The 25,535-nt window shown below is 41.0% G+C and overlaps 1 protein-coding gene across 3 annotated transcripts in view; it reads left to right on the top strand.

The window, feature by feature from the left end:
• YME1L1 (YME1 like 1 ATPase) overlaps positions 1 to 25,535 on the top strand; it is a 1,802,807-nt gene that overhangs the window by 160,993 nt on the left and 1,616,279 nt on the right. The window contains exons 1-2 of one of the 3 annotated variants that reach the window (XM_044064543.1): positions 11,229 to 11,315; positions 13,504 to 13,635. The exons of 1 other annotated variant lie outside the window; for it this stretch is intronic. In XM_044064543.1, coding sequence (XP_043920478.1) covers positions 11,280 to 11,315; positions 13,504 to 13,635 — 168 coding nt within the window. In that variant the 5' untranslated portion in view covers positions 11,229 to 11,279. Of the gene's footprint in view, positions 1 to 11,228; positions 11,316 to 13,503; positions 13,636 to 25,535 lie in introns of those variants that run through there. One more of the 3 variants, XM_044064544.1, reaches the window with a different exon arrangement.

Here is a 25,535-nt window from a genome sequence, read left to right as displayed (position 1 = left end):
ACAGTATTGTGTTCATGGGCTATCAGCTGAACATCTCCGTTCAAGGAGCTTTTCTCCCACAGGAAAAAAAAGTAAATCTATGTCTAGATTTATTTATAAGGATTTCCATTCCAGCTTTGGTAACTGTGAGGGAATACCTCAGGAGTTTGGGTTTCATGGCATCTACAATTCTCAGTATAACCCTGGCAAGACTCCACATGAGGAAGACACATTGGTATCCGAAGACTCTTTGGTCCCAATATCAACATCCCTTGTCTTTTCAAATCGTGGTGGTGGAGTATATATCAGTAGAGAAGTTTCTTGGTGGAAATGGCAATTATCCCTAAATTTGCATCTCTTTCCCCTCTCTTTTTCATAGCAGTCAGACATCACAACCGCCTCTGACTTTGGTTGTGGAGCAGTTTCAGGAAGGACAATAGTGCAAGGACTGTGGAATGCCTAGGACGAGACACAAACACATAAATATAAAAAAGATGCTTGTTCTGATAAAGGCACAACTCTGTGAATCATCTTTGGTCCCCAGGATTTCTACAAGTTGTTCCTGACAATACCACAGTCATGTGGCACATCTACAAGCAGAGAGCAACCAAGTCATACCCCCTTTGCAGACTAACCAATTTAACTTGAGTTATAGCTTCCCAACACTATCCCACTCTGCTGGCATCCTTCATTCCATGAGATCAATATTGTGTGGCAGACAAGCTAAGCAGGACAGGGCAGACAGTCACGTATGCAAACTAGTTCAGGGGGTCTTCCGAGGTTTGATCCATCTGTGGGGAGTTAAGTCTAGTAGACCCATTTGCCTCTTCTCTGAATCAGCTGGCAACATTCTGCTCCAGGACTTCATGCAAGAAAGCCTGGAAGAGAGATGTCTTTTCTTTTCCTTGAACAAGAATGTTCCTGTATGTTTTTCTACCCTTTTCACTGACATTCAGGGTATTTCTAAAGATTCAGAAGGAATCCCCCAGGATCATTGTGGTGGCTCCATTTCTGGCCCAGGCAACCCTGGTTCTCCCTTCTTTTGGAAATGGCCAGGGGCAATTACCACTAGCTTCCTCACAGAATGGATCTACTCCCACAAGATCAGTTGTGTTTGATATACCCTGACCCCACTCATCTTCAACTGACTACCTGGATGAGAGAGGATCTTAACTCCCTATTGGTACCTGTTTACTGAGGAAGTGCAGCACATACTAATAGAGGCAAAAAAGCTTACTAATGGGAAATCCATATATTATCAAATGGAAAGGTTTTCTAGTTGGTGCCAACAGCATAACCAGCATAATTCAGGGCTAGTTGTTCTCTTGTTTTACATGATTTGTGTGAGTTGCTTTCCTGTGGCTTTTTTTTTTTTACTCCTCAGTCAAGGTTCATTTATTGGCTAATTCAGCATGTCTGCCCATGGATCCTCCTGTTTCAAGGCATTCTGAAATCAAAATGTTTTTGAAAGAGTTTTACTTAAAAGAAGCATCCAAGAAACTGCTCACCCCTTCTTGAGATCTTAATTTTGTATTAGAGAAGCTAACATTTCCTCCATTTGAAACGGCCAATCTACCTTACTTTTGAGGTTCTTAACATGAAAAACAGTTATACTGCGTCTCTGACATCTGCAAGAAGAGAGTGTTGTAAGCTTTTATGGGGAGTCGAACCTTCCTTTATTTCTGTGGCAGTCATTTATGTCTTTTCCTCCTGGCCAGTTATTTCAAGCTACAGTTTGGGTTGTTCTTTTACAAAACACAAGGCACTGTTCATCTACCACTGAACCTCCTGACTACAACATTCTACTTTCCCTTTTCAACTTGAAAAAGGTATGTAAAGTAGTAAATAAAAGTTAACTCTGCTCTATGTCTTTATTGTTGTTTGGTAACTGAAAATAGCAGTCCCTGTTAAGTTATTTGTTAGCAAGGCTTGCATAATTTTCTTAGTTAATTGATTGTAAAAGCAGCATCTGTTCAGGCTAAGACAATGCCTGTGAACGCCCCCCCCCCCCCTTAATATTTTATTTATTGTTAGCCGATTTAATTTGGACTAGGAATGAGTTTTCATGTCCCCAACTAATAACTAAGCATTTTAGTCTATAATTTAGCAACGTACAATACTTTTAAATGGGTCTGTTTACCATTGCTTACGCTAAAGTTGCCTGCAAAGACTGATTTGTCTCCTGCTACTGTGATTGTTGATTTGCTGCCCAACTTTTGCTCCCCAGACAGTGTAATTGCTACTGAAACCTGGCTAAAACAAGAAATAATTGACAATGAAATTATTCCCCCAGGTTTTAACATACTGAGATTGGACAGAAGACTTAAACGAGCAGGTGATATTGCTGTTATATTTGATAACTTTATAGAAATAATTTCAGCCCATCTAAATATCCCAAAGTTTAGTAATACTGAACTTCTGATTGCATACCTCAAAATCGACAAAAAGAAATCTGCTTGTATCTTAGCAGTATACATTCCACTAGGCAACAACATTGCCACAGCCAAAAATGTTGTACATTGGATGTCTGACAACATCCCCCAAGAAACCTTCATCTTTGGTGACTTAAATATAGACTGACAATGTATAAACAGCAGCAACCTCAAGGACTCTGTTCACCCATTTGGCTACATCCAACTATTAAGCTCCACTCTCAGAATTGAGAACAGCACTAACAGGCAGTCCATGTTATACTGGCTGTTGATAGACCAAACCCATAATAAAAAAATCTTGTGGTTGCTTAACAAAATGCCTAGTTTGGGAGATAGTCACTTACAGTAATCGAACTCCATATTGCTGTTTTGTAGTAATCCGACAGCAACATGGTTCACCCAGTCTACCAACAAGAACCCAATTTAACCAAATTGGGAAAGACACATTTATCACAGCCCTGTCCCACTACAGCTAGAATGTATTAAGAGTAATGTCCCTAGATGATGCAGTTGCCTATTTAAATTACACCTTCCTAAAAATGCTAAATCATTTACCACCAGTTAGGACAAGAAGGGTAAAACCTAACACAGCATTATGGTTGACAAAAGAGACCAAACTGCTCATAGTGCAGAGAGGTAAAGCATGGAATGAATGGTATTGGTATAAAACGCAACATGCATACTAAAATTATAGATATCTTTGCAATTGTTCAAAGATCCTTGTTAAATCTGACAAGAAGTCATACTACAGTAATCTCCAAGAAAAGTACAAAAACGGCCCCAAGCTTTTTTGGCCCTCTCTAAATAAACTGTTGCACCCTGGCAGTCTTACTACATCCTGTCCTACTTCAGACAACAGAGAGTCCATTTCTACTCAGAACTGACTGGATAAAATGGCTGTTAAACTATCATTAATCAATGACCATCTCACAGCCCTCCAACTTCCATCTATTCTTCAAAGCAACACACTGTTTAGTTTTTATCCTGTAACATCAACCATAAAAAATACTTGCCAAATTAAAAAGAACAACCTCGGCTGCCAGTAAAATTCCCTCTGAGTTCCTCAAAATAGGTGTAGAAGCAGGATATTTCCCTGTCAACATTCTCAGCATCCTGTTAGTAACTGACTGTCCCATTCATCTGGAAAAATCCATTATTATACCCCTTCACAAAGGAGGTACTTCAACAGAGTTAAACTATAGACCTATTGCTATCCTGTCATCCTGCCTCTCTAAAATCCTTGAGAAATATATTCATTCTCATCTTATGAAACATAGCCTAGTATCTACCTATGAACCTATCTGCCCTAGGGCATTTATAAGTCTAGCCAGAGTGTATTTGGCTTCTGCCTCCTTATTAGATTAGCCTACTGTGCCTCTGTAAAGTAGGTCACAGAAGGTACCCTTTTAAGATTAGTTTACTGTGCCTCTGTCTAGCAGGGACACAGGAGAGATCCCAGGGGTGAATTTGCGATTTCTCATCCACGCGTCCATATTTCACTTGAAGAGGGTCAGCGAGGGGCTATGTCTAACATGAATTGGGATTCTATTCCAGAGTGAGGGGAGCCTCTGGGAAATGAATATGTCCCTCCAGCATGTCCTATTTATTTTTGTGCTGAGGTTTAGGTCCCTGGAGCGTGTAGCTCTAAGGGACTTGGATTTTTTGAGGTGGAGCATGTCCATTAATTCTGGGTTTGACATGGCTTTGTACGTCAGGCATAGATCGCCTCTGAGTAGGCGGTAAGCAACTGAGTAGAGCTGGAGTCTCTTTAGTCGAGCTGCATAGGACATCTGTTTGTAGCCCATGATCCGCTTGGTGAGGTACTTTTGGGGTCTCTCCAGTTGCTGCAGGTGTCGGGTAAAGTACATCCCAAAAGGGGCATTGTATTCAATTATGGGCCTGATGAGTAGAGGGGCACAATGACCTCTCAATCTTTCGTGATAAGGTGGGCTATATAGAAGGTCTTTCTAACCACTTTGGCAACGTGATTATCAAAGGAGAGAGATTACTATCTATGTTGGTCCCCAAATCTCTAATTACTACTTCTGTACTTAATGGATTACCACCTATGTGGTAATTTGTGGGCACCTTGTTTTTCCCAAAGGGGATGACTATGCACTTTTTAGCATTTAGCTTGAGGCCGTGGTTCTGGCACCAAGCATCCGTCTCTGTGAGACCCTTTTGGAGGATGCTTGTGTCAGCTGGAGATTCGATTATGGCCCCCAGTTTGCAGTCATCTGCGAACTTTGTCAGCCATAATCCCCCCGTGTTAGCCTGAACCTCAGAGAAGTATATACCAAACAAGAGAGGTCCCAGAACTGAGCCCTGTGGGATGCCACTTGTAACTGGTTTGGATTCGGACATGGCACCTGCGATTCTGACCATGTGTGGGTTCTATCTCTGAGCCAGTTTGCAACCCATCTTGTGATATAGGGGTTGATATTCAAGCTGGTAAGCTTATTTATGATGCCCGAGTGGGGTATTGTGTCAAAGGCTTTTGCGAGGTCCAGGTAGGCTGTGTGGACTACCTTGCCCTCATCTATGGCTTTGGTAACTGTTTCAAAGAAATCAACTAGGTTTAAGAGGCAAGATCTGCCCTTAACAAAGCTGAATTGGGTAGGGTCCAGTGTCTGGAGACTCCCAATGTCTTTGTTTATGAGTTCCATGATAATACGCGCCATAGCTTTACAGACCAGACCAGTCAGGCTTATGGGGCGGTAGTTTCCGGGGTCCGTTGTGGCACCACCTTTGTGGAGTGGGACCACTGTAGCTGTACGCCATTCTTTGGGTACATATCCTGTAGTAAGGCTAAGTTTGAACAATGACTTAATGTGAGGGTTCAGTTCTTCTTGGAGCTCATGTAAGACACAACCTGGGACACCGTCCGGTCCCATAGATGCTGTGCTTTTTGCTTTGGAGAGGGCAGCTTTCACCTGTGCATCTGTGATGTCAGGGAGGTTACATTCAGTTGGGATAGGCGTTTGCTCCTTTGGGGGGGAAGGGGGGAGAAGTTTGCACTAAATCTGTCTGCCAGGATGTTGGCTATGTCTGTAGGTTCGGTATATTTTGTACCATTATGCAACCATTCAGAGCATATCTGGGAGTTTCCGCCCATGTTTCTGACATAACTAAAGAAGGCCTTGTGATTATCTTTAGTGTCTAGGGCAATTTTTCTTTCGAAACTGGCCTTTGTTGATTTTATGAGGGATCAAAGTTTATTGCTAATACTGATCAGAGATGCCTTCCCTTTTTGGGATTTTGCTCTGTCATGTAGTAGCTTCCTCCTTCTGTTGTGTAGCTTATTTATGGCCGGGGTCCACCAGACCGGTCTCCTGTTTTTGGAGGAGTGAGTCTTGGTTTTATTTGGGATAGCACGATCCATGCATTCCTGCAGGTGCTCATAGAATGCATTTGTAAAGGATTCTGCGGATTGGGCTGTATTATCCTCTGGCCCAGGGGCTTTGAAGGATTCCACCTCAGTCTTGAGAAGTGCAAAGTTGGCTTTGGAGAAATTCTTTACAGTGATTTCCTTGGCTGGGGATGGGGACAGGATATGGATGTCCAGGGAAATTTGTTTGTGGTCTGATCTTACCAATGAGGGGTTTACCTCTGGTGTGGAACATAGAGTCCCCATGTTGGTGATGACCAGGTCCAATATGTTGTTCCCTCTTGTGGGAGTGGTGACCAGTTGTTCCATTGCGTTAGTTTATAAATTCAAGGAACCGTTGGGTGAGGGTGTTTGGGCTTGAGTAGTTTTCCCAGTCAATGTTTGGGTAGTCGAAGTCACCCAGTAACATAGTGTTTGAAGAGACCTTCATATTCTCCAGTGTTCTCAGGAATGCCAAGTGGGGTTCCTGTAATAGGGAGGGTGTTCTGTAGCAGGCTACAAACTGAAAGGCAGTTTTGCCCGCTGTTAGTTGCACATGGATGGTTTCCGATGCTTCGTGCAGTGCCACTAACCTGGAGGTGTAGGTATCTTTGATGAATATAGATACTCCCCCTCCTTTTGTGCTTCGGTCTGAGTTTTGGGGCCGAAACGCATGGTATGAGTTATAACCTGGTAGTGATGGGGTGCTCTCAGGAGCCTTGAACCAGGTTTCTGTTTGCACAGACATCGTTTTTCTCCATACTGAGGAGAGTCTCGAGTGCGTGCATCTTGAGGTTTAGACTTCTGGCATTGAGTAGCATTACCTTTAGTTTTTTTATCTTTGGGTTGTCTATGGAGGTGGGTTTGTCCTTTGAGCCTTGCCTAAAAATGGCAATATGGGGGTGGCAAGAGCCTTGGCCAGTATACGAAAGCCTAAGGGTGACAGGTGCAAGCTGTCCCTAGCGAAGCAACGTGGCTTGTCGAGCATGTCATCCCAGGCTGACAGACACTGGATCCCCTTTGAATGACACCAATACTTTAGTCAATTGTTGAAACTGATCATTTTGTCTTTATACTGTGGAATCATTCTTGGTGAGGGCAAGATGCTACTCAAGGTCAGGGACATACCAGCCTGGGCTACATGGTCGGAGAGCTCCTGTATGTCTCTTTTCATGTAGTCCAGGGAGGTACATCTCAGGTCATTCACACCAACATGGACAATGACGGAGTCATACTTGTACTTGCTTTGGAGTGACCCGAGTGCTTGTGTTATGTGGCGGATCCTGGCACCCGACAGGCAGCTTACAGTGACCTTCTCCTTGTTCAGGTACATCAACCAAACATCACCTCCTCTCCAACAACCAGCACGGTTTCAGCCCCAACCATATATTATTACTGACCTCCTGAGCTTCATCAAAATACTAAAGCAATACAGACACAAGGGCAGCCTTATTTTCTTTACTTTTCCTTTACCCTTCCAAAGCATTTGACACAGTGTCCCACCAAAAACACCTCTCTGAACTTGCAACACTGGGTCTCACTTACCCCTCCTTCTCCCGGCTGTACAGTTATTTATGCATTCATAAGCAGGCAACTAGATGACAACAATACCTTTCAGCATTTTAACCAATCTCTGCTGGTGCTTCCAAAGGGTCAATATCCCCCATCCCTTCTGTTTAATGTTTTCATAAGTAAACTTCATACTGCTACAGCACTTGCCACTGTCATACAATATGCCGACGATTCAACCCTTATCTGCTCTGACCAATCCATAACAATATTACAGGGAATAGCTCAAAAATCTTTCGCAGACATTGAAATATGGCTAAATAATTCTATCTTGTTGCTTAATGCCAAAACAAACAGACTTATGCTGTTTACTCCAAAATAATGGCATAACCAGAAACACATTTTGTATTACTCAAGTAATAACACAAAGATAGAAACCATTAGCCAAACTAATCTACTCGGAGTCATAATAGATGGCAACCTCAAATTTGATCACCAAATAATTCATTTCATCAAGAAAATTAACCAAAAACTCAGCTCACTGTACAGGGCCAAACACTACCTGACTGATCAAGCTAGGATTACCATAGCAGCAGCATACATCCTTCCTTCTCTATTATATGCTTCCCCTGTTCTTACAGATATCAACTATGTGTAAAACTAAACTAGTCTGCTGCTCCTACAAAATAGCTAAATCTGCAATCAACCAACATTGCAAAACCTACCAGTTCCTTGTATTAAAACAGTTAAACTGGCTTGAGCTCCCAAACTATTTGACATACTCGCAACTAATCATTGCCCACATATTGTACTCCCCAGACAAATGCCAGCATTATAAAATACCCTGCCGTACTGTTCACCCACTAGAGACCTTCATTCTAACAAACTTTTACTGTGCATTAGAAAAACATTCAACACTGCCTGAGACACTATCCATCCTCATTGTGTGTCAGAACTCTGGAGTGGAATCCTCACACAATTAAAACAGAAAACTTGCATTGTTTCAAAACTTTGCTTAAACAGCACCTTTACCAAAGATGGCTCTATTCCTCCTGCTCACCTGACTGGTTTTACTCCAGCTCTTACAGACACTTTGCCTCCCAGTCTTTTTGTACTTTTCACTCCTCCTCATACTGCACTAATTTCCTAAACTCTTAACATTTCTTCCAACTGTCGCACCCTACCACTAGCTACAGTCCCTCTGTCCATTTATCTTACTGTACATTTCCATAATTTCTCCTTTAATATTTGTCTTATCAGTTTTAAGCTGCATTACTACTTGTTTATTTATAAATTATTACTTAATTCAAAAACACCCCAGTTTGATCTTTTCCTTGCAGCTATCATGCTATAAATACATTAACTGCTGTTGTATTTTATTTTTCTGTTCAATAAATAGCCAGTTTAATTTTTATTTTGTTTTTTTTTTTTGTTAAAATGCTATGTTCATGTAAGAAATATTTAAGAATTATGCAAATAAGCTCATGTATAAATGTTTTTCCCTGCAGTTATAAATGTACATCATGTATAACTTAAAGGTGGAACCTTTTTCCCTAGACGTCTGCTGAAAGTGGGCTTTACCCAGTCAGACTTTTTCCGGTCAACAAAGATAAATAAGTAAGTAAAGAATACATTTTCCACAGAGATGGTATTTCTTTGAGCACTAATCTCTCTTTTATGCTTAAAGTGGTATCCAAGTTTACTCATTCCCCAGTTTTCTTTACTGATCTTAAAAATGAAGGTGAAAGGATACTTTTTACCTTAGATGTCCGCTGACAGCTTGGGTACTTAACAGAACTTAATCTTTCAGTTCTTTGCATCAGTTGTTTATTTCTTGTGAAGGTAAGAAATAGACAACCTGTGTCAAAGCATACTATTTCCAGATGATTGTCTGAGGTTATTACCTTCACCACAACAAAACTATCCCAGGCAGGGTCAAGAGCCACTCTGCCAGGGCCTTGGCTTCATCTGTGGCTTTTTGGAAAGGGTAGAATTCTAGAAGTATTCTAGAAGCAGCAACTTTGTCCTTTGTACATATTTTTACAAGGCAATAAAACCTTGATTCCTTTCTAGGTCTAGATAAGGCTTTGTTGAGACCATTTTCCAGGGCGCCTGGATTCTTTGCTTTCTACCTCCCAAATGTATTAAGCTAGGGAAATCCAGCCATATAGCGAACGCTACTACCACAGTGATCAGTATGATAAACATAATACTGTTGTGTAAGTGAACTTATCATAAAGGTAGATGCACGAATGATCAGTGCTGTAGGAGCCGCTCCCTCCCAGCCATTTCCATTGTTTTCTTAGTGTGTTTATGCCAGGGTGTGGTTATTTATTTTTTGTTCCTCTTAGCATTGGCAATTCAGGGCCCATCCTCCTTTTTTCTGTTGGCAGGAAAGCTCTGAAGGGCTTGGCACCCAAACCTGTCTTTTAGTCAGCTCAGTTCGAGCTGCCAGACAGTTTGGATGTGTGGAAGGTATCCTGAAGCTTTGGAATCTGGCTGGCTGTTGTATCCTTAGCAGGATGTAACCCATATAGCTATGGCTACTGCAGCAGTGATCATTCGAATGTCTGCTGTTTTGGTAAACGTATTTGTACAACTGTGTGTTCTTCCATCAAAGTTAATATGGTGACTGTTGCTCAATTCTGGTGCAGGTTCTGCTTCCTCAAAGTTCTGTAAGGCTTTCTTAACACCTGCCTTTTCTGCTCAGGCCTTGTATTGGGAACCATGCCCCTTCCTGGATTACTTATGTTATGCTTCCGAAGCATGCCCTTCTGCTTTTATAACCTACAGCTTTTGCCAAATTGAAGTCCTTGTCATGCCTCAGATGAATTGAGGTTCCTTGTTTTGGAAGAGTTGTTCCTGGTACCCATTATATCCACTAGAAGCATTTCTGAGGTACAGGCTGTTTCTATCCAGAGCTAATAATCTGGTTTTCCATAATGTTATTGTGATGCTTAGAGGTACTCCATTGTTTATGTTTAAAGTTGATAGAGTTTAATTTAAATTGTTTCCTTTTTTCCTATGCCCTTTAATAGTTATAAGTATCTCTCTTGCTGTTAGGATGTCCATGGATAGGACTGAATCTTTGCTCTTGACGTAAGCTGTTTGTCTGAATTAATAAGCTGACAACTGGGAAACTTAAAGCACCGAGCATGTTTACATGTGGTTAGTCAGTTACATTGCCTTGTATCACAGACAATTTGGGAAAGGTATACTGTAGCTCCCTTCCCCAGTTCTGTGTTCTAGAGTTGTGGTTACCTTCATGGTGTTTCTTTAATACCACCTAAGAGAATATTTATGCAGTTGCAGCATTGTTTTCCTTGAATGCATTTGTAGGGTATTGTAAACTGGACATTATTTTCCAGGCCTAGTTCTTCTTTTGGTGGTGTATTTCCTTGAGTTTGGCCACTCAGGAGAATTAAGAAAGCATTACAGACCTTCAAGAAAGTGAATCCTAAACCAGAATTCAGCAGTTGTCTCAAATTAACCGTGATGGAGGGACAATTAAGACCAGAGTTAAACTTCACAGGCATTCAAAGACTGAAACAATGCTAATTTCATGAACTCTGATTGGACCCTAACTTGGGAATGGTGTACACTCCAGTCAAAGTTTTTTTTAAAAAAAAATAATTCTGTGGAGAAATTTAAATGAGAATTACGTAGGAACTGTCTTGGACAGAGATGAACCTCCTTTTACCTAGTACAAAATGTAATTTGTCATAACAATAGATAAGGAAAAGGTCTACGTAAGAAAGTTATACACTTGATATAATGATCAGTGTGTAAGGAGAAAGTCCATCTTCACTAACATACCCTCCATCACCCTTCTTTTTATTTCCTGCTTTTTCTTCTGGTTTTCTTTAGTTTCCGTGCTTCAACTCAAACTGAAGAGAGAGAGGTACACATGATGGAAGAGAGGCATCTTCCAGCCTGGGAGAGTTTTTCTCTGCTGAATGTTCTGATGTCTGCAGCTTAAGTCCTACAGGTTAATGAAGATGGAGCTTCTTACACATACATCTGCCATTGTAGGTAGTTCCTAATTTTTGTTTGCCTGTATAATGCTAACTTTTATTTTCCATCTGGCTTTAAAGTTAAAGGATAATGGGATTATTTTATTAAATACCTAACTTCTCTATCCTTTTTCTCCCCATTTACTTTCCCTTCCCTGCTATGCATAAACAGTACAGCATTTAAAATATTTTAAATTGACTGTTTCTTTCCAGTAGAACAGTACCTTACTGTACTGTGGTAGTTTCACTTTCAAAAAAGTTTTATCCTGCCCTGGTAAAGCTTGCTGCAGTCTCCAATTCATTGTCATCAAGGCCAATGAATACAGATAGTTTTCTGGCTATTCACCACAACTGTCCTAATAACCCATCCATGCTCTGATGTCACAGCTCCTTGGTTCTTCCCCTACCCATACAGAAAGTAAAGGCTAGAACAAGGAAAACAGTACATGAGTCAAGTCTCCTGCTGTGAGCTGTCATCACAACAGGTAACAACTGAAATTACCCTTGGCAGTTTGACAGCTAGGGAAGTTAGATGTGAAGGAGGATGGGAGATGAGTCAAACTAGTATAATTCAGGTTTCACGAAAGACTGCAGTTCAGCCATTCTAAAAAGAAGCAGCAGTAAAAAGCACTTTGAAAGTCTGTTATGTGGCATTTGCACTGTTTGTGTTTTAAGTTGTCATTGAACGGCATGAAATGTTACTTTAAAATAACTGAAATACAACAGTGTATGCATGTAAAATTAATGCAACGACAGGAACTTAAGGAAGAAAGAGGCTTGCATGATGTAATTTTTTTTGTTTTTACAGACAAGCACCGCATTACGGGATACCTAGAGACAGAGTAAACAGTCAGAATTACTTCAAGATGCCAGACCCCATGTGGTCAGACTCGGAAATTATGTATAAAAATATGTAAAAACCTGTAAATAGTCCCAGAGTGGTGTTAAAATGTAGGAAACACCAAACCATGATGAAATAAACCTGTTTTTTTGAGTTTGTAGGTGCGGTTCTCCTTTAAAGTCAAAGGTACTGCTTTTGCAGATCTATTTATTGTGACCAAAATATTTCCAATATGTTGTATTTATTGACTATTTTTCAGCAGATTTTTTGCTGTAATGGTACTGGTATGAAGCTTGATTTTTACGCGTTGGAGGATGGTGGATTTATGAAAATCGGGAAACATGTTTCATATTAACCGCGGTGGTGGTGCTGCGGTAGCATTGTCGCCTCACAGTAAGACGCTGTCCGGTTCGATTTCTCAGCTAGAGCGTCTTCTGCGTGAGACATGCATGAACGAGCGTACCTTCGTTGAAGGTTGTGCGTCAGGCCTGGCAAGCCGGTACATAAAAATCAAATGCCAATCATTAGCGAACCGGAGTTCCGCTGTGGCGACCCCTAACCGGGTAAAAGCAGAAAGACAAACAAACTAATGTTTCATATTAGAAATACATTACCTCACACACACAAAGAAGTTTGAGAAAGGAAAGATCTTTCCATAGAAAAGTTATGCTTGGGAACTAGGACTTATGTTATTATTATATGTATATTTAAAGGGTTATAGGTGAAGGAAACCGTTTGTTCCTGGAAGGTAAAAGCTATTCGTAGAGTAATTGATTTCCATAGTGATCTTTTTGTTTTGACGAATACATAGTTGGCAGACAATTGAAACCTCGCTGATATCTCCTCTCAGTTTGTGCACTTTTCCTAAAGTACCTCCAGAAGGCAGGATTTTAGTCCTGGAGAAACAAAACCTGTAATACAAAGGTGACTTTATTTTGGCCATTCACATCAAACAAGTTTCAAGTTTTCCACAGTTATCTTCTAAAACAAAATACAAGAGCATACAGAAAGATTTGTGGCTATGTAGCTAAATAGTTACATAGGAGAGGGAGTGTTAACAGAAGCTGTGGTCTAACGTCCAGTGCTCCTAACATGGAAACTAAAATCATGAACTTTCTGTGACTGTGTGTTTGTATGTTCTGAATAGTTGTAGTCTATGTTTGGATTGATGACAAGATACTTCCATTCCAATTATTCTTGGGTCTTTCTGCAGACTGAATATTTCTTCCCTGTAGATAAAAAGCCATTTTGAAATTGGGTGTCAAAAACTTTGTAAAACTAACAAGGAAAAGTGGTGCTTTCATAATTACTTTTTATTAAAGGTTCTGTCTTGCAATGTTTGATTGTGGTTGTTTTCAACAGGTAACGGTCCCTTTAAGTCATCTCATAAACGCCTTCCATTCTCTGAAGAGCTCCGCAACCTCAGTAAGTTCTGCTTCCATCCAGTGCTTGCAGAAGGATGTTACCCTGGAGGCCGAAGTTCAGGCTAATGAGGTAATGATAATTTGTAAATAAAACAAAAAAAAGCTGTAGTGTTTATTGTGAATATAGTGTAAAAGTAAACATTTTGCAGAATTCTGTATAAGCCCTTCAGGACTAAGACCGGCAGGACTTAGCCTGACATCTAAAACTTTCCTGGGCTACCTGGTTCCTGTCATTTTACCCCTAATGCCGTGTGCCTAATCACCCCTTTTTCAGATCTATTTAGCCATATGTAAATTACAGTCTCATCTGAAACTGAATCGTTACTTGACTTTGGTTTTGCAGATGTTTAACATGCACTATTTGTTACACTGATATCTACATATTGTGTTACTTCTTGTTTAACTGCTGTTTTATGTTAACTCTGCAACGATTCTCCCCGGGCCTCCCCTGAAAAAGGGCACATGCCCAAACGAACATACCTGATCAACAAATGTCAAATAAATAAATGAAAATAATTTTCAGAGTCATGGTGTAACTGGAGAGCTTTTTTTTGAAACTTGAGATGGTTAGTCTCACTTGCTGTTGTACAGAATGAATTACATGGCATTGTGCAATGGCTGTAACAACTACTGATGACTGCTTTAGGGTCAGCTTTTCTTGTCTGATGATGGGACTGCTCAGTTGCACATCACTGTCGATATAATATATATTATGAGTTTTTGATGCCTCTTACTTTCTTTTCCTTTCTGGTTACTGTTCGTTTACGTTAGAGGGCAGTTAACCAAGGCCATTTAAGTTAGAGGACTTCTGAATCTCCTATTCTCACAACCCACCCTCCATGCCCCTTCCAGACCTCCTGGAAGATCTTGTGGGCAGTGGATTTTTGGATCTTCATAGCCTCAGAGATACTAACATTAACATCTGAAAGGCCATAGCTACTGTGTAGGTTATTTTTCTTTTCTGGGAGGGCAAACAAGATCCGAGGAAGTTGTGGAACTGCATTATGACCTCAAGCTATTGAAAAGCCAAAGATGGATCCGACCCCATCCATGAGTATAAAAGTTGAGATGGACAACACACATGGAACGTTATGGTAAGTGCATAACATTGTCTTTTTTTTTTTTTTTTTTTTTATAGCTGGCCAGTCTTCATTCACTGTCAAATGCCTTCATATAGTTGATTTCCCGCACTACAGAGTACGTTTCCAGAGTGATGGGTTCAGGAGTAATCGTAAGAAGACATGCTTGGATATGGGTTCCTATTACGTGATCGAAGTTTTGAAATTTCGAACACGACAATATCGAACTTGTCTGTTCGAAGTTTCAAAACTTCGAACACGGCAAAAAATATATATATAAATAAATGATGCAACAGTAAACTAACTGTTGCAATCAGAAGGGCAAGCCCCCCTGCTCTTTAAATATACCAACTCCGAGATCGCACTACAGTGCAGTAAAGGGAAATATTCCCTTTCCGTACTGTAGTGTGGTCTCGGAGTTGGTATATTTAAAGAGTGGGGGGTGCAGGGAGGGGTTTGCCCCCTGCTTGCAACAGTTAGTTTACTGTTGCATCTTTTATTTATTTATTTTTTTTCTGTATTCGAACCTGCATGTTTGACTAAATGGTTTTGACTATATAGGATTCAAACTTGTTGAAGTTCGATAACGTAATAGTAACCCCTTGGATACACCCTTGCAATTTTGCAGAGCCATTCAGGACGTCCTTCATCAATGTACCCTTTATGGATCTACTTTATTTGGCTCCAAGGTTAAAGATGCACTCTCCAGGAGTCAACAAGCTGGGAAAGCCCTGTCTGCCATAGGAGTACAGTTTTCTGCCCCTCGGAGGACCTTATTGCAGAACCAGAAAGGTGGTAGGAAGATGCCGTTTTGAAAATCACAGGGGTTTTCCTAAGACTCCTAGATTTTCCAGTAGCAGAGAGGGAAATTCCAGTGACATACATTACCTGTGTAGCAGAGGAGGCATGCAAAACAAAGGCTTCAGATGTACTCCTTTCCGAGACGTCGTATCAATGCTTCTGAAAGACTGCCCAACTCTTGCACTCTGGAGACAGTTGGGGTGCACTTGTTTGTGTACCTGGAAGCTGGAATGTCCATCATGAAAGACATCTGGGTGCAGGTGTGATGAGCTCTCTCTACCCTGGGGCAGTAACTAAGGAGCCTCTGTCATCACCACTGTCTCCGGTAAGGTAGTGTTACTAAAAGCAGCGATAGAAATACACAATTTCCCCCAACAGTACACTGGGAACAGGCCTCAAACCTGGGACTGGACTGTATGCTTCACTACAGGTCTCCAAATGAGTCCCCACACTAACCACTGCAGAGCACTGTGTCCCAGTTCTAGGTATCTGTTAGAGTTAGGGTATTTTCAGTAAATTCACTATAGTACATTTAGGTAGAATAAGGCCTGAAAATAGAGTCAGGCATGTATGCATTCAGTTTCAAAGAAAGACAGTTTATTAGAAAGGGAAAGATGAGCATGAAATGTTGCGAAAATACAAAAATATAGAAACAAATTTGCCAGCTACAGAATGTTCCTTTCTCAAGGGAATGTTGTGCATAGCAGTGGAATGCTAGATAAAGAGGCACATGCAAGACCAGGCTTGGAAACCCAAGGTAACCATCAAGGAGGTGTGTAAAGCATTGCAGAGTTTTGGTGGTGTTAAAATATATTTCAGATACTGTTAATAAAGTCAGTTAGTTCAGTCTGACATACAGAAAAGATTAAATATTCAGCATTTTAGAAAGGAAGCTACAGTACAGACACTCGACTCTGAGTACAGAAGACGGGTCAAATAAAGACTGTTTCAGTTTACATTATTCAGGACAATCAGAATGCATATGCAGAAGCTTTAGATATATTTAGCAGCACTGTTAACCAGCATCCCAGCATTTCTGCAGACAGTTATTGTTGATCAGCACTGTAATGAAGACAGTGTTCAGATATTGTAAACATCTAATAAAGCCTTATTAAATGAACTAGAGTGTTTGGAGAATTAATTCTGAAAGTACTCAAGACTTGGTCCATAAAGGAGTGACTGGCAGTTCAGCATGAGTTTGGGTAATTAACAGATAAAAACTTTTATTCCAGTCTCATTTTAGTTGTTTCCAGTTAATTCCGCTACAGTACACACTCATTAATTCTTACAGTATTTGACACACACACTCTTAAATGTCTGATATTCACACGTGCACACACTGTTGGGAAAGACTGGCAGAGATTTACTTGCTGCATTCCTTTGCCAAAACTACAAGTTAATGGCTGCCACCAGTCAGATACCATAATACCCTTCAAAAGGGGTGTTCAATTATATTGAGTAAAATAGATATTGATACAAATGCTAGCATGTAACCCAAGCAGTAAGGCTTTTCAGAGTGGCCCTCGTGTTATCACAGTAAGCATAAACACTGTCAGATTATTAAAAGTATTCACTAAATAACCAGCCACAATGAGAGACAGTAAAATATTTGATAATAAATGGATTTAAAATATGTAAATACTGAATAACTGATTCCAATAAACAACAGAATTTCACACACAGGAAATATGAAAACAACACTGTAGGACAGGTTTCACACTGATTTTAGAAAACCTCTGTATAACTAGCTGTAGTTCCACGGCTCTCTGAAGATCAGCTGTCTCTGTGTAATCTAAATAACTCAGCAAGGCAAGATTATAGTCTTACTTCTGCAAGGCAGGATGAGGAATTATGCTCACACTCCAGGCTGTTGCCAGTCCTCAGCTACTGGAACAACTACTCTGGAAAACAACTGAACTAACACACAACTGCGGAACATTAACTGACACGGAGCCTGCTTTTATAGCAGATTTTTAAAAGTAACAGGAAGATGCTATGAGAATTCTACTCTCTCATATCAGACTTTGAAAACGGTTGTTGTGAAGATTCTATTCTGTCAGCTCTGGCACATAATGACATCACATCTAGGTCAGCTGACTCTTGCATGACATACATTCAGAATTCTCTTTACAAAGAACATGTATATTTGATCAGCCAGAAGAACGCAGTTTGACTCTCAAACAACTTGCATAAGTCAGAGTGATAATCAAAAGACATAAACCTATTTACAAAATTATAGCTAGTCATGCTGGCATATGTAACGCTGGTAATGTACAATTATTTACAAAACTTCAGCCAGTCATGCTAGCACAGATAACAGTATCTAATATTTTCACAGGTTTTCAAGTGACCCTGGAAAATCTTCACTTGAGAAATTGGGCTGTCTGAACACATTAACTTGTATCTTGTCTTGAGACTCCATCTGCATTGCTGTTACTGTAGTCTGGACTTGCTAATACAGGGGGTCTGCCCAAAGTTTCTTTAAGATTTTGGAATGCCTCTTCACAGTCTGTGGTCCACACTTCCTTATCTGGCCTGTTTTCCCTTGTTAGGTCAGTAAGGGGTGCAGCTATTGTGCTACAGTTGAGCACAAATTTTCTATAGTGCCCTGCTGTCCCTAGAAATGCCCTCGCATGCTTTTTGGTAATGGGGATAGACCACACCTGAATAACCTCCACTTTGACAGGTTCTGGTCTAATCTTACACTCCCTACTCTATGTCCTAGCTGGGAGACGTCTGCCATATCCACCTGGAAGTGTAATCTACTACCTCAAAGATCTACTTCTTCCCTGTGGCGCTTTGAGTACTCTGTGACCCCACAATATCCATAGCTACCCTCTGAAATGGCTCCTCAATCACAGGCAGAGGCATCAACAGAGCTTTGGCCTTGTCTCCTGGCTTGCCTACTTTTTGGCACTGCTCACAGCCTTGCAGTACCCTGTTAAATTCTTTGCAATCCCAGGCCAATAAAAGTCCTGCATAATGCATCTCTTGATATGTTTTTATGCCCATACTACCTGCAAAAGGAATGCCATAGGCTATGGCTAGAGGTGCCAGACTGTAAGATCTTGGCTCTACCAACTGCCGTATTACCTCACCCTCTGTCCGCCCTCGGGTACACTCTCTGTGCAGTAACCCTTTATTTTCTGCAAAAGTAATGTCATGAGCCATGACTAGAGGTGCCAGATGGTAGGCTCTGGGCAGTACCAACTCCTGTATTACCTCATCCTCTAGCCCTTTCTCAAGGGCCCACTCTGTATATAGTAACCCTTTATTATCTGCAAAAGGAATGTCATGGGCTATGGCTAGAGGTGCCAGACGGTAGGCTGTGGGCTCTACTAACTGCCGTATTATCTCACCCTCTAGCTCTCCCTTAGGGGTCCACTATCTATAAAGTAACTCTATTTACCCTAGTATTCAGACCCCCCTTTTCCTTGAGCATCAGGTGCCTCCTTAGCTACCTCACTCAAGCCTCGTAAAGTAAGATCTGAAAGCTGAGCCTGCCTGAACTCTATTTTTGTAACATCTCCCAGATCCGTTTCCACAGGAAGCCTAGTACCTTCTGACAGCAGTGCCTCACTGTCAGCCTGGGTACTACCACTCACCTCTGTCCTTGCAGTCACTATGTCCAGAGAAACACCAGTACCTGTCATCAGCTGTGACTCACTTCCAGGCTCTCGGCTATAAGATAGCTTCCTCCCTGAAATAGCCACATCACCAGCCCCAGCTTCAGATATGGGATCTGTCTGGGTCTCTCCCAGGCTACCAGACATACTTGCCTGTCTCCAAGCTTGAGTGCATGTAACTGCATGCAGACAAGGTAGTACATAATCAAAATCATTTCCTGTTAAGATATCTGCAGGAATATCCTCAAACACAACTCTAACCCTGATTCTCTTAGGGGTTGTGTCTTGGAAAAATTGCAAGTTGGCATAGGTGAAATGTGTGTCTTTAAAAAAACAAACTTAAAAAAAGAAACCCTGCTGATTTTAAGCATGGTACTTTGGAGCCTCAGGGACTCAACAAAGAATGTAATTGGAAGTATGTGATTTGAATTGTATGCTTAATAGATTAATTGTTTTGTGCAATATGCTGTATATAAGCAAATAGTATTTTGTAGAGTTTGTACTCTTGGAAGGCTGTGTAAGCCGAGGCGCTAAGTGTTTCATTAAATTCGCTTACTTCTTGGATCGGTGGTCTTGGTGGTATTTTATTATTTTTTTATTTAATATCCTCAAACACACCTACATGCTTGTTCCCATTTCTACCCTCCCAGTCAAGATGAACCCTGGCCAAAGGTATTTGGAATGGGGTCCCACCCAAATGTTTGTCTGGTGTGGACTGCCCAAGCAAGTACTGCTCCTCTTTAACCACTGCAAGCTTCACAATGGTTATATCAGAAGGTGTCTCTCTCTTAGTAGTGGTCTGTCTTCCATCCATAAAGATGGGATACAAATTTTGGTGATAATTTGGCACCTCTGTTGTTTCCAGACAACTTACCACTGGTATTCTCTCATTCCCACTTGCTGGTTCCCTCACTTTTTGTTTCTCACCTTGCTTCATTGGACATTTGTATGCTACATAGCCCCTCTGATTACATTTAAAACATCTAATCCCTAATCCTGACTGTGTGCTTGAACTAATGGCTTCCCCTGTTACTGGTGAACTCTGTTAGAGTGGTTTAGGCTGCCCCCCATGGGTTACCTTATGTTCGTGTGCAACACTGGGATCCCTTTCTTATACAGTGGTGTCCTGCTTGCTAAGTAGAGTTCCCCTTTTCTCTCCAAATCATTTGCAGAGTTACAGTCTTGGTCTGCCAACCAGATTCTCATGTCCTCAGGCAAAGTGGTGAGAGCTTGATGATGTTCATGTTTCACTGTTGCAGTCATTACATTTGGGTTATCTGCCTGCAGGTAGCCCTCAGCTGGCCTGAATATCAAAGTCTTGGGTCCTGCGTCGGATGCTGTCTCTTCTTCCATGATGTCAGGTAGTCAGGGGTATAGAGCATGCAGTCTACGCCATTACATCAGTCTTTCTTGCCGTGCGGTGCCCGAAGCAGAAGCAGTTTACAAGTGCTGGTCGGCCGACTTCTGAAATTTTCGTTTTCTAGTTTCAGAACTGAAGTCTTCAAAAAAGCTAAGTACCCCATTGGGGGATCCTTCTTCTTGCTCTAAACCGATGTCAGTAAAAGTTAACAATTGTATTACCTGTGAAAAGCAAATACCTCATAAAGATTTTCATTCGTACTGCATTCCTTGCTTAGGCCCAGACCATGACGTCCCTCGCTGTTGGTTTTGTGCCTTATTCAATCCTTTGCAGCAAACTATTTCGGTACTCTGTTTAATTATCCAGAAATGGCTTCGGTAAGTCATCCGACTACCGACATTTCGAAAAAACGTAAAAATAAAAACAGAGGCAGACTCCAAAGCTGCCGACGACACTTCCGTTAAGCTAGTCACCAGTTCTCTGGTACTCAGTGAGGTGCTTTCGCAGCCCGTGATACCCGCTACTTCAGATTTGCAGGCCTCTACTGAGACCCATTCGGAGTACGGTATGCCGTGAGATGCTTCTTCGACCATTGAACCTGCGGATGTCTCTACCTTGGATGAGTCCGGAGCCGCTGTGCAGGCACTGACTTCTGAGGGTGTATTCAGGCCTACTGACTTGCATTTCAAACCGATGCCATCTTCTTCTTCAAGGCCTAAAACTTGACCCACGCCTAGAAAACCGACATCCAAACTGCATGGTCAGGCCAATATGCCTAAAAAACAAATGATAAGAATGGCTGAAGACCTTATTACTTTAATTAGGGGAAGCCAGCCTTCTCCCTCTAAGAGACTTAGAACTGATTTTCCTTCTGATTCTTTTGACCAGGATTCTGAAATTTCTGTTTCTACTGATTACCAGGATTTGCCCTTATCTATCTATGAGGAATCTGATGCAGAGGACTCCGTTCCCTCTGCTTCCCCTCCAGAAGTGTTGGAATATAACTTAAAATGCCTAGTTGGATGGATATATGTGTTTTTGCTATAAATGTATGGGCATGCACTACATGATCTACATGGAAAAGTACTCTTACGGGTGGAAATACATGTAGTGTTGCGTGGTTCACTATTACAAAGATGCTGTTTAAGTGACCTGTTGTTCCTAAAGCTAAAACGTCGAGTATTAGCAATTGTAGCATTAAGATTAGGGACCTCTTGTAACAGGTGCCAGTGTCTCCTAATAACATCAGTATACTGGTTAATATTGCTAGCAAATTGAAACACAGTTCTAAAATCATTACTGGTTGGAATGACATTGTTGTCAGCAGTATCATTCTTAGTATAATGAAAATAAGGTCTACATCTGGTATGTCTCAGTTGCCAAGCATTAGAGATAGTCTTATCAATATCATCACCTTGATATCCCCTTTCCAGAAAATCAGATTTTAAACTATTAACTGCAGTCACTGCTTCCTCGTCTTTATCATGTAGTCTTAAAGTCCTAAAGACCTGACCTTTAATTACATTCTTTGGAATATGTCTAGGGTGCATGCTGGATTTATGCAAGAGTGTATTTTTTCTAGTCTGTTTAGAGTAAATAGTACTGTTTAACTGATTTGAGTGAGACCTAGTAATGTGTACATCAAGAAAGGTGATGTCAGTGGCAGAAATCTGGTGAGATAATTTCAAAAAATCAGTGGTAGTATGTAAATATTGTAAAAATAAAGTGAAATCCGAGCCATTGCCCTTCCATAACATGAAGACATCATCTGCAAAATGTACATACCAGAGTACTTGTCCTAGAAAAGGATTTCTGTCGGATAGGATGTTAACTTCTTCTTGAAGGTAGCCTACATGGCCTTTTAGAGAACTGCCACACTATATTAAGGGATACTAAGATGTTCCTAGAAAGATTACATAATAGAATGGATAGCATTGACGTGGACATGGATTTTGTCCTGGCTACCATGGACATAGAATCACTATTTACCAGCATACCTAACTTATGGGGCATTGAAATGACTTTAACAATAGCAAAATTCAATTGATATGCAGTTTACTAGAAATTATCTTGGAAAATAACATTGTTACGTTCCAAGAAAAGTTCTATCTACAGAAGGTTGGCGTGGCCATGGGGACTCCCTGCGCCAATAGCTGTGCCAACCTTGCCTTAGTTTGCTGGGAAGAAGTTAATATCCTATCCGACAGAAATCCTTTTCTAGGCCAAGTACTCTGGTACGTACATTTTGTAGACTATGTCTTCATGATGTCCTTCAAGGATGCATCTGCAGTCCTTACAAATGGGTTGTCCTGTCGTCAGGCAGCCCTTCGGTCGGCCGGATTCCAAAGTCTGGGTCTGGCCTCGGCTGGTGTCGCACTTCACCCGACGTCATAGCTGCAGTTATTCGGGTATAAAGGCATCAGCCGATGCCATTTTCCTCAGTCTTTCTTGCCGCATGGCGCCCGAAGCAGAAGCTGTTCGCAAGTGCCGGTCGGTCAGAACCAGAGATTACTACTACCGAATACTTCTACTACTACCGAAGACTTCTAAAAAGCTAAGTACCCCGTTGGGGACTCTTTCTTGCCTCAGCCGATGTCAGAAAAAGTGAATAACTGTTTAACTTGTGGGAAACAAATACCTCATAAAGATTTCCACTCTTACTGCTTACCTTGTTTAGGCCCAGACCACGACGTAGCAGCTTGTCTAGCCTGTGCTTCTTTTAACCGACGGACGCTTAGACGTCGGTCGGAATTTGCTGAGCAGTTTTTCGGCTCTGATTTTGCTTATACTCTAAACAGACTAGAAAAAATACACTCTTGCATAAATCCAGCATGCACCCTAGACACATTCCAAAGAATGTACTTAAAGGTCAGGTCTTTAGGACTTTAAGACTACATGATAAAGACGAGGAAGCAGTGACTGCACTTAGTAGTTTAAAATCTGATTTCCTGGAAAGGGGATATCAAGGTGATATTGATAAGACTATCTCTAATGCTTGGCAACTGAGACATACCAGATGTAGACCTTATTTTCACTCTACTAAGAATGATACTGATGACAACAATGTCATTCCGACCAGTAATGATTTTTAGAGCTGTGTTTCAATTTGCTAGCAATATTAACCAGTATACTGATGTTATTAGGAGACACTGGCACCTGTTACAAGAGGTCCCTAATCTTAATGCTACAATTGCTAATACTCCATGTTTTAGCTTTAGGAACAACAGGTCACTTAAACAGCATCTTTGTAATGGTGAACCACGCAACACTACATGTATTTCCACCCGTCGGGGTACTTTTCCATGTAGATCATGTAGTGCATGCCCATACATTTATAGCAAAAACACATATATCCATCCAACTAGGCATTTTAAGTTTTATATTCCAACACTTATTCAGATTGCAAGACTACTGATGTCATTTACTTTTGTTTCTGTCAGCAATGCCCTGCCTTTTATGTTGGCAAAACCAACAGGCTACTTAAAGACAGAATTTTAGAGCATATTCGTGACATCAGAAACAGTAAGCCAACAAATGCACTTGCCAATCATGTTATGTGCACAGATTCTTCTCATTTCTTCAAATTTTTTGTCTTGCAACACACACAGAGAAGTTTGAGAGGTGGAGACATAGAAAATGTTACAGAGAGCCACGAACAGAAATGGATACTTAAACTTAATGCAGAAAGATATCCAGGCCTTAATAGTACTACCTCTTTGATTCCTTTTTTAAAAGCCAAACGCCTTAAATATTGACAGCCTTTTTTATTATTATTATTCCTTACATCTACTATTTTTTTATCTCTTAGATAATATATTCTATGTAGACGTTATTATGCAGATGCAAATGTATTTTATATAGCTTTTATGCAGTTTTTATGTAGTATTTTTATGCATTTTATTACAATCCATCATTATTATCTTTACCCTGCAACTGTTATTTTTACCCGCTGTCTTTTTAAATAACTTTTGGTGTATGACATCATTAATTTGAGATGATTGTTTTTTTTACCTATTTAAGCAATGAAATGCACTTTATCTTTGTCTGATGAAGCAACTTTTGTTGCGAAAGCGCTCACCTCTGTTGTTTGTTTTTATTCTTATTAAACACTATTGTGTGTTACCTTGGTGCATTGTATTTATATTATTACAGTCTGAAGGTACTCACAGGCCTAAGCACTGGGGGGCTTCCACTTCCAAAGCTGGAAGTAGTAAGACACCCCCCTATGGAAAACTGTCACAGTGACTTAACCTTATCCTTCCCAGCTCTGCTAAACTGTATGCTCCCTTAGGGGGAAAGATCGCACTGCATGCAAAAAACTGGGAACTCATTACCCAGGACATATGGGTTTTATAGTTTCCCAAGGATACAGATTCCACTTCCACACCTTACCAACCCCAAACGGTTGGCCAGACCTAGCCCCAAATCAGTGGGCAGAGGCTCAACAGCAGGTTCTCTTCTAAGTATCAGGGCTATTCAACCTGTACCAGCAGAGGAAAGGGGACAAGGTTTTTACTCAAGATGATTCCTGGTACCCAGAAAAGACAGCTCCTGGAGTCCTATCCTGGACCTCTCTATTCTAAACACCTTTTTGGTAATCCCAAATTCAAAATGCTAACACTTCATCAGCTGCTTCCTATGCTAGGCAAAGATGATTGGTTGGCAACCTTAGACTTAAAGGAAGCTTACCAGTACATTCCAATAAAGGAATCCTGCAGGAAATACCTATGCTTCAGAGCAGGCTACATGCACTATCCGTTCTCTGCACTTCCCTTTGGCTTATCTACTGCGCCCAGGGTATTCACAAAGTGCCTAGCTCCAGTCATTGCATTTTGCAGGCAAAGAAATATTCAAATATATCCATACCTGGACGATTGTCTTATTCAGGCAGAAAGCCAGGACATGCTACTAAATCATCTGGCATTTGTAAAGAAACTTCTAACCTCACTGGGGTACACCATAAACGAAAGGAAATCTCATCTAGTACCCTGCCAACAAATTGTATTCCTGGGAGCAAGCTTGAACACAACTTCCCAGATGGCTTACCTCACTCCAGAGAAACAAGTTTGACAGCCTACTTTAAACCACTGGCCACAAAGACCCA

Source organism: Protopterus annectens, chromosome 3.part0 (assembly GCF_019279795.1).
Source record: "Protopterus annectens isolate FY-2018-M chromosome 3.part0, PAN1.0, whole genome shotgun sequence".
Taxonomy (NCBI): domain Eukaryota; kingdom Metazoa; phylum Chordata; order Ceratodontiformes; family Protopteridae; genus Protopterus; species Protopterus annectens.
This window is presented reverse-complemented; position numbering and strand designations above follow the sequence as displayed.